Genomic DNA, 19,309 nt, shown 5'->3' on the forward strand with positions numbered 1-19,309 from the left:
ATGATCACTATGATACTAAGAATCTATTAAATTATTACATAACATGAGTTCTAACCCCGATTTTGTTTCATTAGCACAACAGAATGATGATGATTATAAAGCTCTTACACCAAAAGAATAGCAACAAAGGTGAAAGATTGTCACGATTATGCTCTTAGATTTCTTAAATCAAAGAAAAAATCTTATTTTGTTTTTGATAATTAATATTTTTTAAACGAGAAAGGAAATGTTACTTAAACCTCTTTCTTAGGAAGTGGGTTCATTGAAACACTTTATAAGAGGAAGATTAGAGCTACTGCCTTGAAATCTCCAATAAATTGCTCAAAGTGGAGCACTTCAGACCATTCGGGGGACAAATGAATTGACTCTTTTAGGAGGAGAAATCTTGATTCTTCATTTACATGTGAATGCATTCAATTTGTTTTTTGGGGCAACCAATAAGTAAAGGCTGTTTGCTGACTCATTGGAAGTTAGGCCAGGGCCTGGCAGGAAACACAGATGTCCCAGCAAGGCACCTGAGGCAGTTATTGATGGGATTTTACCATTTCTTTCTCATCAATAAGTATTTTGCTCTCCTTCCTTCCTTCCTTCCTGCCTCCCTCCCTCCCTCCCTCCCTCCCTCTCCCTTTTCCTTCTGTCTGGCCTTATACATGCCAGGGTTCACCCATCACTGACAGCATATGAGATGAGTTTAAGTAGTGCACACACAAACTTTTTTATTATAATTGCCATGTGTTATTTGATATGTGCTAGAAAAATATAAAAGTAGCACATCAAAAGCCGAATTTCATGGATACTATTGTTTCATACAGGGCTAAAGTAGGGATTTACCGACAAACGAATTAATTTCTTAATGTGTCAAATGTGTCATGTAAACAAGAGCACAGGGGATGCACACATAGTAAAATCTGGCTTTTGTATATGTGGCTGTGGTGCGTGGACTGCTGAAGTTTGGGAAAGAGCATTGAGCTAGAGGTCAGAAGGTTTGGGCTGTCGTACTGACTTTGCTACTAACTAGCTGTGGGATCTTGGGTAAGTCACTTCCACCTCCTTGGGACCTCAGTTCCCTTTACTGTAAAACTCAGACAGGAGTGGGGAGTTCATTGCTGTATTGGTTGGGTCCCTTGGAAGCAGATGCTAAGATACAATTAGAAGTGCAAGACCTTTACTGCGAGTGACGCCTGTGCAAAATAAAAGGGAGAGGGTCACCAGTGAGAAGGAAGAGTTTCTGATCTCAGCAGAGGAGAGGGAAAGGAAGGAAGGTTGATGAGAAGAGCTTCAGATGGCGGTACAGTTCCGAGAAAGTCTTGGCCAGCACAACCGGGAGCTCCAGTGCCAAGAACCCCGTGCTGCCCCGAACCCATGAGCCACTGCACCACTGCCTTGCTCAGCCATTGACTGGCAGCTGCCCAGGAAGCACATACCTCCCTCCTGAAAGCTGAGGCAGATCCTGAAACTGGAGGCTGTCAGCTAACTCAACTCCTCGAGCCAGGTTCCATCTTAAAGGGAGATCCGAGCCATGCACATCAGTGACCAGATGATATGTAAAGACCTTCCCCATTCTAGAATTGTAACCAGGCCTCCCTGTTTCCTACCAGCAATCCTTCAGATGAGCTTTGGTTTCAACCTGAGACCCAGGCCTGACAGAAATGAAAGCCCATGGAGTGACAGAACTGCAAGAGAGAATCATTAGGACAAGGTTGGGGAGAAGAATGGTTAGCTGAACGCCTAACCAGGACTCAGAATCCTGAGACATCGGGTGGAAGCCGACTATGAGAACAAGTGGTCTTCCTTCAGAAAGGACGTTAATACATAGCGTCATGTCAGTCTGCCTAGGGAAAACATGAACTCACTCACCACACTTTGAGCTGCCACTCCATTTTCTCTAGTGACCTACTTTTCATTTGAATTCAGCCATGTTTCCATGAGTCCCTGTACTCTATAGCAAATTGCCTATGGGCAATAGAGATGGGAACTGTTGTTAGTTTCTGATAAAAATGAGATAGATTATCCCACCATGGTTTCCAGGCTTTTTAAAGCAGATAAAAATACCTCCAAACACCTCCACCAAAGACAGACAGACAGATACACACACACACACACACACACACACACGTGCATGCATGCACACGCACACACACTTGCGTGCACACACACACACACACACACACACACACACACCAAGACTATTTAGAAGTTACTTAGATGGTCAAAAAAGGGTAAGTGGAGCTTAGATGCTTCCTTTCAAAATGAGCCAGCTGGATGAAAGCTGAGAACACATGCACAGGGGAACAAAGTCTAATCTGGGTCTTGGTATAACAACAGTGCAGGACCACTGCCTTCTTCTACAAATGCAAAGTCAAAAACAGTCACAGCACTTACCTAAGCTTTCTGGAATCACCCGCACCAGAGCCCCTGTATGCCCTCTGCCATGGAACTCCGACTGTCTGGCAAAGACTTCTTTGTGCTGTTACGTGGACTTTCCCCAGTGGTAATCCTAAACTGAGAAGCCGTGGATAGTCCATGAATGCTTCAACACAGGCCTTTCACAGGTCAGGGTGTACATGTCAGAGCAGACAAACAAGCTGTAGAAAGTTTTAGCTTGTTGAAGTCCCTGGAAGAAGCAAAAGATCCTATTAGAATCACAGGCAGAGATGGGACCCGGTGGACACACAGGCCCAGAAGTGGACATCCCAATGAGGAGAGAGCAGGAAAGTCTCTTACAAAGTCTGTATCGGTTGCTGATGCCATGTTTTAGGGATTGTTCCATAATTCATTGTTGTCTTCTCTTCCGGGACTCTAAGGTGGTAATGTTTTTCCGCTTTAGTACTAGACGTAAACAGCATGTATACAATCTGTCAGTGAGGCAACCTGTCTCTCTTTCATGGCAAGGTATTTTTTTAAAAAAAAAATGTTTATTTTGAGAGATAGAGCAGGGAAGGGGCAGAGAGAGATGGGGGGAGAGAGAGAATCCCAAGCAGGCTCCTCACTGTCAGTGCAGAGCTTCACATGGGGCTTGATCCCATAAACGGTGAGATCATGACCCGAGCTGAAATTAAGAGTCGGATGCTTAACCGACGGAGCCCCTGGATCAGGACCCTTTACGCCGCATTCCCAGGCATGTGTGTGTTGTGATTTAATTTTTTCATATGTGTCAATGATAGTCGAGTCACTGTGTGCAGAACCCCAGACTAACAACCCCAGGCATAGTGAAAACAAGCACTTGACCCGGAGCTAGGAAGCAGGTTTCCTGATCTGTAGAATGGAGAGGTAGACCAGATCACTATTTCCTCGAGTTGTTACTTAGACACAAGCTAGTGTACATAAGAAAGTACATAGCAAAAGCCCTTAAAATTACTACTTTTGAATTTATACTAAATGTGTGTTGCAGAACGATAACTACCATCTCAAGTCTGTGATTTTATAAATACCATTCCTTAGAATGAGGGTAAAGTAGATATTTAAGTTAAAGAATTTAGTCAACGTAAAGAAAAACATTAGGTAAATTGTGGCTCAGATGATCTCCCTATATGGCAAAAACCCATAAAGGTGGTATATTAATGACTACAATTTGGGAAACACTCCAAGATCATTTCCGGCTCTACATCTCTTCCCTCATGGAGGGTCAGTTGGGACCGGAGAAGGCCAGGAGCAAGAGTATAGGCACAGCAGCTAGGACAACACTGAGGATACAAATGGGAGAACAAAACCAGAGCCCTGCTAGGGGTATAAAGTCATAAGTAGACTTAAAATAATTTCAGGTGGGCAGAAGCCAAGAAGGTATGAGTACCCTTTCCCTAAGTTCTAAACATGACTGAGGATCTGAAGGATCAATCCAAACCAACTCGCAGTTGACACAAAGTGAATTGGATCTGGGTTGAGATGGCCCAGCGACAGATGTTCAGCACCCAGCCCCCAAAATAAGACCGAAAAAAAAAACCCCAAGATTTGAGGTGCCAGGGAAGAACATGAGCCATAGTGGACTCATTCAGTGCTGTACCAGTTAACCACTTTTAGAAGATCCAGCAGTTTCCCTGCCTAGGTCAAGACTGACCCCAGAGTGGGAGACTGCTGTTGACCCTGCAGGTGGAAGCTAGGTCATGTCAGCTGCCACCGGTAGAGGGCCGCATGAGCAGTCCATCAAGAAGGTCATCGCGCTAGGGCAGCAAAGGGAAGGAAGCTAACATATCTTATACACTTTTCTCTGCTGTGCCAGCTATTTTCTTTCTTTTTTTAATGTTTATTTATTTTTGAGACAGAGAGAGACAGAGCACAAGCGGGGGAGGGGCAGAGAGAGAGGGAGACACAGAATCCGAAGCAGGCTCCAGTCTCCGAGCCGTCAGCACAGAGCCCGACGCGGGGCTCGAACTCACGGACCGTGAGATCATGACCTGAGCCGAAGTCGGACGCTTAACCAACTGAGCCACCCAGGCGCCCCTGTGCCAGCTATTTTCTATAGACTTCTTACGAAATTTACTCAGAACTCCCATGAGGAGAGACTGACCTATTCACCGCCCTAAACCTTTTAGACATCAGGAAAATGGCTCTGAAAAAAATACATGACTTGCCCAAAGTCTCAGAGCTAATCCATTGTCAAGCTAGGCTCCAACGTGGGTTGTTCAGACTCCTGACAGAGCACCTTGCTCCTCCCATTTGACCCAGTCGAGCATCTCAGTGAGACAAAAGGCTAGCCCCACAAAGGTCACGGAAGAACACTGGCAAAGATATAAATGCATATGAATGAAATACAAACTATACAGTTATGAGAGTAAAGTGATTACAGACAAAAAGGCTTAAAAACCAAGGACAGCCTTGTGCATCTGTGTTTGAAACCTGTCCAAAGGCCATTTTGAAATGCATCTTAGCAGGTACCAATTCTATCTGTCCATCACTCTCTTCTCTCCTGCCACAATCCCTTGTCCTTCTCTCTCTCTCTCTCTCTCTCTCTCTCTCTCTCTCCTTTCTCTCCTGCTCTCTCATATCCCTTCTTGCTCTTGCTCCCTCTTTTCTCGTTCCCTCCCATCTGCCCCATTCATATTATTAATATGCCAGGAAATAATGGTGGGGGTGAAGGGCACTAGCTTACATCTAGTTTTTTCAAATTTTTACTCAAACAAAAGCACCATTCATAAAACAGAACCCAAAAGAGGCAACCAGCTGTAACCTAAGCTTGAAGAAGTGAACTCTGCAGCTTACTGAGCCCTGGAAGTTACCTGAAACAGAGAAGGGGCCACTTTGTTTAGAGAGAAAACAAGTTTGAGTGAGATGGGGGTCATGTGTTTTGCTTGCCAATAACAACTGTTCCCTTCTTCTCCCTTCCCCTTCCGGGTTTTCTGGTTTTGTTCTCTACTCTTTCCCTTCCTTTGTTCTCCTATTTTTATGTTCTACAAAAAAAAAAAAAAATTCAAATGCTCAAAGCCACATGTTGTATACAATGACACCTCAGCAGGGGGCATGTAAACACAGAGCTCACTGGGCTGGAGCCTGGCTTGACAAGCAAAGGAGGTGGGATTTAAGGGAAAAATCCCCACTGGTCCCAAATGCCAGGAACCCAGTCACCTCCCCTGGGTACACAGCTTCTCTGGTGGCAGAGGATTCACTTTCTTCTCCAAATGGAGATAGGATACAGCAAAGCACCAAGGGAATGAGGAATTGGGGACTGGGCTGGGGTCCAACTTCCTACCAGGCATTTAGAAATCCACAGTCTCTTGTCAACTTAAAGTTGCCAACTTTGAGACTCTCATTCTCCCTGTCTAAAAATGCCCCAACCGTAATCACCCATCCCTTTCTCCTTCTCTCTCTCTCTTTCTCTCTTTTTTCCTGCCTGAAATTAACAAGGAAAGACACTCTCTACCCAATGTTCTAGTAAGGTAAATGGAAAGAATTCTGTTTTCTTTCCCAAGCTCTCTCAGATCATGTTCTCTAAAACAGTGCTTCTCAAACTACCTGTGAAGAAGGGCCAGTTTTTTCCCCCAAATCTTCACAGATCAACAAAAGTGCGACAAAAGTAAATTACTAAAAACATGAAACAAACAAAACAAGATAGATAAAATATAAGTGTTACATTTAATAGCCATAATATCACCCTGTCAAACTGCTATAAAGGTTTATAAAGGCTTGCTTTCTAGTTCTTCCCTTTTTTCATCTCCGACTGCCAACAAACAGCAGACCAGCACCAATCCACATATACTTCGGGCAATACTGCTCTAAAGATCTTTATAGTAAGTTCTTCTTCCTCTGTATCACTTGTATGCCCAATACCTTGTTCACTCCCCTGCAAGGAAGACAGAGGGTAGTGTCCTTAAGAACCTTGTAGTCATAATGCACAGACAAAACTTGGACACCTTATGATAATTAGCCCGGAGATATGACAGGTAGTAGGAGAGGGAATGAAGAGAAGGCAGAGTATCAAGAATCAAAACTCTGCATAGCATGGCCAGAAAAGGTCTTTCAGAAAGGTGACTTGGGGGGCACCTGGGTGGCTCAGTCAGTTAAGCGTCCAACTCTTGATTTCGGCTCAGGTCATGATCTCGTGGTCCATGGGATCGAGCCCTGTGTCAGGCTCTGCACTGACAGCATGGATCCTGCTTGGGATTCTGTCTTGCCCTCTCTCTCTGCCCCTCCCCTGCTCATGTACGCATGCCCTCTCTCTCTCTCTCTCTCTTTCAAAATGAATAAACATTTTTTTTTAAAAAAGAAAAGGTGACTTTGAAACAATGATCCAAATTGTAAGAAAGATCCAGTTATATGAAGAATCGGGGGAAGTTCATATCATGCATAGGGAACAGCATGTGTCAAGGCCCTGAGGCAGAAAAGAGCTTGATACCTTCTCTGAACTGTCAGAAGGCAATTTTGGCTAGAGCAGAGCGAGTTCCAGATTATGTAAGGCTGGTAAGCCTGGTTAAAGAGTTTTAGCTTTTTTCAACAGTGACAAAAAAACCACTGAAGAATTTCAAGTGGGGGGTGGGGCATGATCTGATTTTTGCCTTAAATAATTCAGTGTCAAATGGATGGATTTTATGGTATTTAAATTATACCTCCATATAACTATTAATAAAAAGATCAGTGGCTATTTTTCCCACAAATAGCACTTATATCAACTTGTAATTATTTGTATATTCATACTAATAATTCTCACTGGACTAAAGTGCCATGAGGTCAGGGCAAGTTTGATATGGCTCGCCATTTTACCAATGGATAGCACTTAAAAGGTTTCAAAGTATGTTGATTGGATTAGAGAATAAAATGCAAGTGAACAATACAAAGCAACCTATAATCAAGTGCTAATTTATGTGGTGTCATCTTCAACTCCACACACAACACCCTCCCGGGGGAATGGACCTGCTCCTAGAAAAAGACTTGTGCTTCTCATTAGCAACCTGATAACTTGAGTTACCACGATCACTGTGCATTTCCCTGTTGAAGCATCACCCGCATGAACGATTCAAATAACACTAAAGACAGAGCCAGCCTTCATCCAAATCGTGAGATAGATACTTGCCCTCGGCAGCCTCCCAATCCTCATTCTATTGCTTTTATCTTCCCTACAGGCACGCCACCTTTCCCATTTCTCACCCATAATCTGCCATCAACTCAATGAAAGTCATCCAACTTATCTTGTCTCTGTTTTCCTTTCTGTACAAAATGTACCCTAAGAATAGTATTATGTGAAGGAAATCTGCACATCATATCTGGAAAACAAGTGCTCTAAAAGGAAGCTTTGAATATATTTATTTGCAACTCTCCATTATCCATACGGCCAGAAGGAAACTGAATTACAGTATGTGTAAATCAAGGGAGACAGGATAATACTAAAGTCATTTGAATCTTTGCAAGACTGACTTGTCTGGCTATTCTCAAATCGGGACAATCTGTGTTTGGATGCCAATTGTATAACCAGTATCTGTATAAAAGATGGCCTTGGAGAATAAGACAAGGGTGGCTTACAAGTCCCCAGATGAACTGCATAGACACAAAAGTCACAGTTGGTTTTATAAAGTTGCATTCAGATGTGGGCAACTGTACATCTGGATCAGACAGATGTGACGTGGTCAAGAAGTGATACATTGAGGAAATAACACCAGAACTTAACGAATCCAAATGAGTAGTTTCCCTCTCAAAGGACTAACTCCTGGAGACAACATCCATATTTCTAACAAACACTGCCATTGTTAGTTACACAGAGGCAAGTAGTCAACTGCGCGGATAGCTAAACCATTGAAACTGAGAAAGTAGAGTTTCAACTCATCCTATCTGTGAGCACTATGATTGCCTCCAGTCTTTCTCTGCCTTTTCTCATCTCCTTTCATCTCTCCCTCTGCACACTGTTTTTGGCCAACCAAAGGAAAAAGGCAATTCGCCAAAAACAACAACAATTTTAACCAAACAGAACCGATAAGGTACAAGCAGCACTAGAAGTCGTTAAGTCCAGTCTAAGCAAAAATCAGAGGACCTTATCATCACATCTAGTTATTAAAATCCCTATGAAATAGTGTCTTTGCTGAGGATTTGAGGGGAGTCAGGCCTCAATTTTCAAAGCATCGTGGACTGTGCTTGTCTACAACTACAATAGAAATATGTGAAAGGAAACAGAACATGTGTTAAAACGATTGAGCAGAAATGGAAGGGCAGCTAAGAGCCAGGCACTTTCTGCTCTCCAGCCAACAGCTCTCTCCTAACTCCCTTCTTATGCCCATCGATCTTCACTGTTTTATCTGTTTACCTATTTTACCTGTGTAGTGGTCATTTCTTTTACATTAGTCTTTTATAAAGGATTTAGAGGTACTTGGCATTTATTTCCAAACTTGAGGTGGGTGTGTTGCCATTTCAAAAAGAAAAATCTAACTATTTTAATTTTTATAATCTTGGGGACAAGGAAGCTAAGACTGTTAGCGGCCATTTGAACCATGGAATTTAGCAATATCTGATACAAAAAGAAAATTCCTTTTCTTAAGTTTATGTATTTTGAAAGAGAGAGAGAGAGAGAGAACAGGGGAGGGGCAGACAGAGAGGGGAGAGAGAATCCTTAGCAGGCTCTGGGCTGTGAGCACAGAGCCCAAAATGGGGCTCAATCCCGCAAACCGTGAGATCATGACCTGAGCCAAAACCAAGAGTCGGACGCTCAACTGACTGAACCACCCAAGTGCCCCAGAAGAGAGCCAAAGCATAAGAGACTGTTAAAAACTGAGAACAAACTGAGGGTTGATGGGGGGGTGGGAGGGAGGGGCGGGTGGGTGATGGGTATTGAGGAGGGCACCTTTTGGGATGAGCACTGGGTGTTGTATGGAAACCAATTTGTCAATAAATTTGTTTAATATTTATTTATTTTTGAGAAACAGAGTGAGACAAAGTGAGAGTGGGGGAGGGGCAGAGAGAGAGGGAGACACAGGATCGGAAGCAGGCTCCAGGCTCTGAGCTGTCAGCACAGAGCCTGACGCGGGGCTTGAACCCATAGACCGTGAGATCATGACCTGAGCTGAAGTCGGATGCTCAACCGACTGAGCCACCCAGGCGCCCCAAAAATTCTTTTTTATTTTTTTTTTCAACGTTTTTATTTATTTTTGGGACAGAGAGAGACAGAGCATGAATTGGGGAGGGGCAGAGAGAGAGGGAGACACAGAATCGGAAACAGGCTCCAGGCTCCGAGCCATCTGCCCAGAGCCTGACGCGGGGCTCGAACTCACGGACCGCGAGATCGTGACCTGGCTGAAGTCGGACGCTTAACCGCCACCCAGGCGCCCAGAAATAAGATGATAGGGGGGCGCCCAGAAATAAGATGATAGGGGGGCGCCTGGGTGGCGCCCAGAAATAAGATGATAGGGGGGCGCCCAGAAATAAGATGATAGGGGGGCGCCTGGGTGGCGCCCAGAAATAAGATGATAGGGGGGCGCCCAGAAATAAGATGATAGGGGGGCGCCTGGGTGGCGGTTAAGCGTCCGACTTCAGCCAGGTCACGATCTCGCGGTCCGTGAGTTCGAGCCCCGCGTCAGGCTCTGGGCAGATGGCTCGGAGCCTGGAGCCTGTTTCCGATTCTGTGTCTCCCTCTCTCTCTGCCCCTCCCCAATTCATGCTCTGTCTCTCTCTGTCCCAAAAATAAATAAAAACGTTGAAAAAAAAAATAAAAAAAAAAAAAAGAAAGAAGATGATAGGGTCAATGACTTATGCCTATTAGGCAGAGCCGCTTTCTCTATAGCCCCCTCTGTACCATTCACCTCTTTTCCCTTTTCCTCTTCTTCCTTGATACTTGTTGGTGAGCTCTGCTGTGTTCACGTCTTTTCAGAGAGTTTAGGGAGAATCTAGCCTTGATTGTCTCAACCTCAAGGACGTGGGTTGCTGCATCTAAATGCTGGACACCGGGGAGACATTCAGGCTGTAGAATCTAAGACATTACAAACAAGCAAAATGTACACAAACGAAACAGAGGGCGACCAGAAGACAGCCAACTCTTAGCCTTAAGCAACAGGATGTCTCATCTCCCTAAATACCTGTTACCTCCTTTCTGTTTCTACTATACTTCTCTTCTCCCCATTTTGTCTGTGGGGCTGTGTTAGTACTTTCTGCCCATACGGATGGATGAGGCTTCGGAGCAATCGGTAGGGGCCAGTGTCATGTAAGTCTGGCCACCAGAACAGCTTGAGGTGACCTTCCCCTGGCTTGATTTGTGTTGCTGTGGATGCAGTTCATCCCACAAGGACAGCAAGGCTGATTCCAGTCTGAGGTGCACCAGAACTCATTTCCAGGCATGTTTGTCATAAAACATGGGTTGACTGAGAAACTTCTAGGTCCACAATGGCATGGTTGATGTGTGGTAGAAAGAGGGGTGCAGAGTATGCCTATGGAGATGTTTTCAAAGTATAATATGTTTACTGGAGAGGAAGATACCCAAGCAGGAATACATGGGGCATACATGACAGAATGAAGCCTTCTGGGAGGAAGTGGGCATGACTGGTGAGGTAAATTTGAGCTGGACCACTCCTTTTAGTATCCCTGCCAAGAAAAGGAGAGTGAGGGAACATCTTTCTGGAAAGAAGTTGTATGGTGCGTAACCAGACTGAAGGACTGACTCTTATGCCTTAGGACAGATGTGAGAGTGCTGGCATACTTTCTGTCTCCTTCCCTTTTGTTAATTCTGTGTTGCCATTTTAACATGCTATGGATATTAGGAAAACAGGAGTGTGACACTTATCAAAGCGTGAGGGGTGCAAGAGATACTGCTTCTTAGTGCAGGTTGTAGCCATCGGCCCTGAAGACGAGGATGGTGACAGAAGCATTCTCAACCCCCTTCTTTCAAGGAAAGGAGCTCCACTTGTCCCGTCCAGGCTTTTAAGACACAGGACAGCACGAGAGGGCCCTCTTCAGCCCCTTCGGCAGGCAGGTGGGCAGCTGGTCAATGTTCTTGTGTAAAACTTGTTAACTGACACATATGGTTTGGCGCAGTGAGTGAATTAAAGCCATTTGTTAAAATTTTGTCCCAGGCTCTTTATTTGTATATGTGTTATGGGGCGGGATTGGGGAGTTGGGAGACAGCCCCAGTTGGGGCCTCTAACTAGACTCATACAAAGTAAGTCTCTTGGCTGATCGCGGTGCGAGGGCAGCAAAGGGGAGAAAACAGTCTTAGCTTCCTTCATGAAAGAGGACTTTGGGACAAAACTCATCCCAACAAGTTAATGTTAGTTTTTTTAAAAGGTGGGGTTTTTTGATTATCAGAAAGGAGGAATGATTCTCAGTGATGCAAAAACTACTTGGCTCTTTGTGCAATCTCCATGGACTCATGGCCCGCTTTTGAAAGGAAGAAAGAAGGGGCCGTGAGTAGTAACTGGAAAAGCTGGTTCACTAAAATATAAAGAAAGGTGAATTAAAAGAAGTGGGGGGAGGGATGGTGGCTAGAGAGGTACACAGGGGGCCCCGTGGGTATTGCTTACATTTTTGCGTTCGGTTTGTGAGAATCTGTCAGGTCATGTATTTGAAGATATGTGCACTTTTCTATATGATTTTTATACTTTAATAAAAACTTAGAATGCAAAAAAAGAAAACTTTGGAGAACAGGTGTATGCATTTATCAGAACTCATCAAGTGCTACGTTTAAGATTTATATATTTCATTGGATGTAAATTTTACCTTGAAGAAAGAAAAGAAAAGAAAAGAAAAGTGCTACATTTAAGATTTGTATATTTCATTGGATGCAAATTTTACCTCAAAGGAGAAAGAAAGAAAGAAAGAAAAGAGAAAAGGAAAGAAAAAGAATTGCAAACAAATTCTGAACTCTAGTTAATGATCTGCCTGCCAAAGTCTTTTAGTTTGAAGTATACTAATATCTACAACTTACTTTGAAATGCATCCAAAAACATGAAACGGATTGATGGATCACTGGGTGTTATATGTAAGTGATGAATCACTAAACTCCATTCCTTGAAACCATGATTACACTGTATGTTAACTAACTTGGATTTAAATAAAATTTTTAAAAATAATAATAATCAAAACTTTGAAGAAAAAAAAAGAAATGGATTGATGGATGGATAGAAAAATACTAATTTTAAAGTCTGAGTTGAGACTTTATGGGTATTCACTATACAGTTCTCTCAATTTTTTTGCGTATTTGAAAATGTTATATTAAAATGTTGAACAAGATAGTGTGAGGAATGGAGGAAGAATTCTCCCCATTTCTTTATGAAGATAAATGTTGGCTTCAGCCCATTGAGGACCTAAACGCGTCCACTGCAACTAGCAAGAGACAGGTATCCAGCAGAAATAGCACAATTCCTGGGAGAAGTGTTTCAGGAGATAGCAATGCCCAGTGGAGCTGGTGGCACCCAGGCAGAGATGGCTTGGTGTGAACCTGAAGAGATCCCTTTAGGAGGCTTAGGTGACAGAGACACCAGATGGTAACTAGAGCAAGAGAAGAAGAAAACGGTGGGTGATCCGAAGTAGATGTCGAGGCTTGTTTATAAACACATGAGAGACATAACCTGGGTTTGCACCATCATATACAACCAAGCTGTCAGTTTCTCTCTTTGGCATTTCTTTAAGTCACAAATGTTGAAAGTACTCATCATTAGAATCTAAAGCAATCTGCTGTGTTTGGCACATGAAGCTGAAGAAAAGGATTTTATACCTCTAGTCAGGGTCAAACGTTTCAACACTTTCCCAGTTACAGGAAGCATTGTATTTGTACTCAGTGAAGAAAGACTAAAAATACAGGTAAATGAAACAAAACATTTGCTTGAAGTTGGCACCTGTGTTTGTCCTTGCAGGAGCTATACTAAATAAAGACACAAAGCACTAAAATGGAAGAATGCATATTTTCTCCATCGTGCCTGTAGTTTCGGAGACATACTGCCTTAAGAATTAGCCCATATCCAGCATTTTTTTTGGTACTTGTCATCATCATCCTTCTTGTTTTTGTAATTGAGATGTAATTGACATATAACATTGTGTCCAGGGTTTCCTTGATTGTTGAAGAGTGATCCTGGGAGAAGGACCTTCCATCTCCTCCTTAGCATTCTAACCAACAGATACGGTCAGAACTCACGACCTCCAACATTAATGATTCTCTTTCGATCTCTTTCTAGGGTTTTACCGATATTTTGCTAGAAAGAGTCATGCATGGGGGAGCCAACATTACAGGATTCCAGATTGTCAACAATGAAAACCCTATGGTTCAGCAGTTTATTCAGCGCTGGGTGAGGCTAGATGAAAGGGAATTCCCTGAAGCCAAGAATGCACCACTAAAGGTAATGTTCCATGGCATGCAGAAACCTTAGGCCAGCTTTTCACAGCATCTCAGTGTGGCCTTTATATATTTACGGCCTTCCTGTGACCAAGTCGTCTTCGCTCAGAAAGGTTTCAAGGATGCTAAAACCAAATTGCAGGTGCTACTGCTGCATTTGAAAACTACACTTGCAAATAAAGACGCTAAGGAGAAGGAGGTCTTTTAAAACCTGGGGCTTGGGAATGTTAACTAATTTTTTAATGAATTTCATTTGTAACATGCTCATAACAATTTACAATATTACAAGAACCTGAGTTGGGCAAAGAGTGGGGGCAGTGGGAATAGGTAAAGAAGATTGATAGCCTGCAACAGAAAATTAGATTTTACATTATTTATGTGATTACTTTGTGTTAATAAGTTTCATGAATCTCAGTACACCCGAGTGAATTGGGCTGCAATACAGAGTGCATGGTGCCTATATGTATATTGAGCAGAAATGTTTTCCTGCCTGGAAAAGTATCTTTAAAAATAATTAGATTACCTATGTTGCTCATTTTCATGAAATCAAAATAAGAATATTAAAGGTAGAAAGTCATGCTTAGAGTGCACATTTTTCACATGTGTTCCCCTATGACTAGAAATCCTATTATTTAAAAATCAGGAATTAAAACAGATAAATTAGGAAAAGTTATTAGTGTAACACAAAGGATCCGTCAAGGGTATGTTTTAAGTAACCATTCCCTTGGTGCATTGGTTCAAGTATGAAACTGACTTTAAATTCTTCTTTCCTTATATAGTGAAAGTATGTATGTACCATAGCTGTGGGATCCTTGTGATCAAGAACAGGAATCAAAGTACAGTTAAGGCCTTTCCCTAAAAAAGGAAAAGGGGTGGATATTTCTTTTCTCATGGTTTCAAGATACCCATCCTCACATTCTTCCTGGCAAGAATAGAATAACCGAGAACAATAGAGACATGGACCAGAGAAGAGACACATTCTGTATCACCTAGTCAGTTTCACCCTAAATGAATCACATCAGAACACAATACAAGTGGGCCCTTACTTTATACAATTGGTATGTTCTAGAAAAGTTGTGCATTAAACCTAATTTATTCATTCATTTAAGCCACTCACTAGTTAAGTGGTATTCTGTTGTTGTAGTGATTATAGTATACATGCCAGATTTTCCTAGGCGGTCCCATTTTAAAACATTCTGTCCCATGGTCAGATCAGGTGTCCTCAGATGTTTCAGCAAATATGGTCTCAATCCCTGTGATGTTAGGGTTAGCGTTCGCAGTCAGATCTTTTTTTTTAGGATAATTATTTTATCCGGTTTTTATTGAGATATAATTGACATATAGCATTATATTAGTTTTAGGTATATAGCATAATGATCTGACATATGTATATATTGCAAAATGATCACCGCAACAACTTTAGTTACCATCCATCACCACCGTAGGTACAATTTTTTTCTTGTGATGAGAATTTTTAAAATCTACTTCTCTTAGCAACTTTCAAAAACACAATCAGTAGGGGCACCTGGGTGGCTCAGTCGGTTGAGCGTCCTATTCTTGACTTTGGCTCAGATCACGATCCCAGGGTTTTGGGATCACACCCCACATCGGGCTCCATGTTAAGTGTAGAGCCTGGTTAAGATTCTCTCTCTCTCTCTCTCTCTCTCTCTCTCTCTCTCTCTCCCTCCCTCTGCCCCTTTCCCCTTCTCATGTTCTCTCTCTTTCTCTCTTAAATTCATACGTACATACATACAGTATTGTTAACTATAGTCACCATGGTGTATATTACATCCCCAGGACTTACTTCTTTTATAACTGGAAGTTTGCACCTTTGACACATTTCCCCCATCCCCTACCACCCATCACCCTTCTCTGGAAACCACAAATCTGTTCTCTATTCCTATGAGTTCAGGGTGATTTTTGTTTTGTTTTTTAGATTACACATTTAAGTGAGATCACACAGTATTTGTCTTTCTCTGTCTGACTTAATTTCACTTAGCATAATGCCCTCAAGGTCCATCCATGTTGTTACAAACGACAGGATTTCCTTCCTTTTTTGTGGCCAAATAGTATTCCACTGCATGTACGTACCACATTTTCCTTAACCACTCATGTGTTGATGGACACGTAGGTTGTTTCCCTGTCTTGGCTCCTCTAAATAATGCTGCACTGAGCGTGGGGACACAGATATCTTTTTGCAATAGTGATTTTGTTTCTTTTGGATTAATACACACAAGAGGAATTGCTGGGTTGCACAGTGGTTCTATCTTTAATTTTTTGAGGAGCCTCCATAATGTTTTCCACAGTGGCCGCACCAGTTTGCATTCCCACCAGCAGGGCAAGAGGGTTCTCTTCTCTCCACATTTTTGCCAACACTCAATATTTCCTGTCTTTTTGATAACAGCCATCATAACAGGTGTGCGGTGCTATCTCCCGTGCTTTTGATTTGCGTTTCCTTGATGATTCCAATTTTTTTGATATACTAAATCCACCCACCACCTTTAGGTGAGCTTACACAAATTTAGATTTTTCAGAAACTGCCTGTCCACTGCTTTTCCATCCTTAGATTTAGCAGGTAATAGGTAGAGGCAAGAAATTCATTTATGCATTATGTGCCAGGCACTCTGTTAGCCACAAAACAACAGACAAGGGTAAAAGGATGAAAAGGCTACTACAGGGTAGTGTGTGTTTGCTCAGAAGTTATAGAGGTTCTACAAAGGAGAAGAAAAACAAGCTTAGTTCTGGATTAGTCATCGATAACTCATGGTGTGTATAAAGTAAAGTCCTCAGAACTTGCTGAGAAGAACCATTTAAGAGTAAAACCCTTTAAATGCTACCTCTTTCAGGCAAAACACTTAGTTTCTATTCCTTGTATATATTGACAGGCTCTACTAGGGATAAGGCCAGTCATCCCTAAGAAATGGAATATTTGAAGAGATGGTTCGACTTTCAGATTTTTTTTTGCCTAGTATTAGTCATGGAAACTTGTTCTATACCAATCAGACAAAAAGCCCACTTTAAAAAAGTGATGTATAATATTTTTGATTAGGAAATAAAATTGTCTCCAGATTAAAATCCTACTGCTTAATTTATTCTATATTTTATGAATGTTTCCTTTTGGGGCTTTTTTTTCTTTTTACACACTCACACACTGGTAAGTAGAAGCTGAAAAAGCAGAAAATTAAATAGCTATTTTGGCATGGCTTGGAATTGCAGACAATTTATGCAGTCAGCTGGAAAAGAAATCACCACCGTGTTGGCTTTGTGTAGTGCTAGAGTGGACAGACACAAAGATTTTTTTTTTTTTGCATGAAAGAACACATGCCCCCTGTCACAGTCACACTTGAAGATTTGCTCCTGAAAGAAAAGTAACATGAAAAAAGTCAAAAAAGTAAACGGATAGTTGTAAAGACGACAATGTACTCACTCCCGGGTGTATTTGGGAGAGAGAAAAACTCCTCCTGGGACATTTTGCTTCATTAAAAATATCAATAGACTTCTATATCCTCCCAGTATTTGTCACCCCCGAAAAACAGGGGCCAGCTTATTTTAATCAGATTTGTTGATTCATTTAATGAAAAGGCATCTTCCTTGTCAAATCGCAGATAATCAAATCCCCAGTATTAAGTGACTGGCCTCATCCCTAGTAGCCTATCAGTATATCCAAGGAATAGAAACGAAGTGTTCTTGCCTGAAAGTGGTAGCATCGTGAAGTATTGCCTGTGAATTGTCACCGTTATCAGATTTAAAACTCAATAACAATTGCAATTTTCTACAATCGAAAACCAGCTTTGGTTTTCTGCTCCCCCCACGAAACAAAAACTGATTTATTGCTGGCCAGAGGTCCTAGTTCGCCAGAAACATGGTCCAGACAGAAATGATTAATGTTTCCCTCCAAATTAATTTCAAGCTGTCTAACTTAGCTATTTCCATTTTCCCCTAAGTAAACACCAGACCTGAATTTTCTATTACAAACAGCAATAACCAATCTACATATGCCATCCGTTAGCTGCACATGTATTTTTTTCTCTATAAAGGACCTGGCCTTTTAGTAGTCGCTCACTCAATACAAAACACAGGACTGAGAGCAAGGGAGAGACTCCCTTGAGCCATTCGGTCTTAAAAATCTTAACATGTGCACACACGAGGTAAGAGGCATCATTCTAGAATGAATCAAAGTCAGGCTTGCCCTGAGAGATCTCTTGATTCAAATAATTAAGAGGGTGACTTCATAGAGTACGAGGTGGAGAGTATGAAATGAAAATTCTAAGGAGCAAGGCATGTGTTGAGGGTATCGTTTGTCGTGATACCTTGTTTTCCACATATCCATTTCAGTATACATCTGCGCTGACGCACGATGCAATACTGGTCATCGCAGAAGCTTTCCGCTACCTGAGGAGGCAGCGAGTGGATGTATCCCGAAGAGGCAGTGCTGGAGACTGCTTGGCAAATCCCGCTGTGCCCTGGAGTCAAGGAATTGATATCGAGAGAGCTCTAAAAATGGTAAAGACCACGCTGGGTTATCGGGGTGGGGGCGGGGTTTTTGTGTCTTATAAAGACACAAAAAAAGTAAGACCTCAGTCTTGGAAAAAGCCATCCTAAAGGGAACAGGATCCGAGTCTAAGAAGGTCAGAGCACGCAGAATAGAAGCACAGGCATTTATTCATCAAAATCTAGAAATCGCAAACCAGAAGCTTCTTCCTCGAAGCTTGAAACATTGTCAGTTGAGGGCAAATGAATATTTAGTTCTGTGCTACACTGCGGGTAGTAAATCAAACCCAGTACCCTCAAAACTGATGGACTGAACATGTAAACAACTTCAAACTTTCTAACCTTTCCAGGCATGTGGTGTTACTTTGGGGGGCTGGGATATTCTGTAGGATGCTCCTAACTTGAAGGTAGACATCACAAAGGACAGCGGCATCCTCTGGCTCAGCAGACAACTCATTAGCCCGGATGGACTGTGGAGCTGAGCCAGGGTCGCAGTCGTTCTGTTGCCAGAAAGAACCTTTACAACGTGCTAATCTACATGGTGAAATGCAGAAATATGATACGTGTCTAGGCCTACTTAGGAAACTTTTTTTCCCGATGCCCCAGAGAAAAACCTAAAGACAAGTACAAGAAACCAGGAGACAGTCAAATAGGTCACTTGTTTTTAGTATTTACTGGTAGGCGATCATTTAAGACTTCAGGAAGTACCCTTTGAACAGATCTCATTCTTTACACCAGGAGCAGCGTCGGTCATTCATTGCAGCTTTCTGAGCAAGAGCTCTTTCCTGAATATTTCGTCTGATGCTACATGTGCCTGCATGCATTAAAATGAGCCTTCCAGAGTACAAGCGCCTCTTATTTCTACTTATGTAATTATCCCAATGTTTGGGATATCCAAAGAAACAAACTGATGGGCAATGATAAGATAATTCTGTGCCCAACCCAGCAATGAAGAATCCGTCATGGCCTCATAACGTACATCATTTTGTGTAGTTGGCTCTCCTACTGCTGCCTTAAATTTGCCAAGTTGGAAGCACTCCATCAAAAGGGGTTAGTAGCCCCTGTGTCTCTCTCCAAGAAAGAGATATG

General features: G+C 42.4%; 1 protein-coding gene across 1 annotated transcript in view; it reads left to right on the forward strand.

Moving 5' to 3' along the window:
* The window catches only part of GRIA3 (glutamate ionotropic receptor AMPA type subunit 3), a 266,764-nt gene that overhangs the window by 166,547 nt on the left and 80,908 nt on the right, over positions 1 to 19,309 (forward strand). The window contains exons 6-7 of the mRNA XM_047081913.1: positions 13,572 to 13,733; positions 18,065 to 18,232. Coding sequence (XP_046937869.1) covers positions 13,572 to 13,733; positions 18,065 to 18,232 — 330 coding nt within the window. The remainder of the gene's footprint in view (positions 1 to 13,571; positions 13,734 to 18,064; positions 18,233 to 19,309) is intronic.

The sequence above is a fragment of the Lynx rufus genome, unplaced genomic scaffold (genome assembly GCF_022079265.1).
Source record: "Lynx rufus isolate CCGP_SWC_20201006 ecotype Redwood Valley unplaced genomic scaffold, mLynRuf1.p SCAF_19, whole genome shotgun sequence".
Lineage (NCBI taxonomy): Eukaryota > Metazoa > Chordata > Mammalia > Carnivora > Felidae > Lynx > Lynx rufus.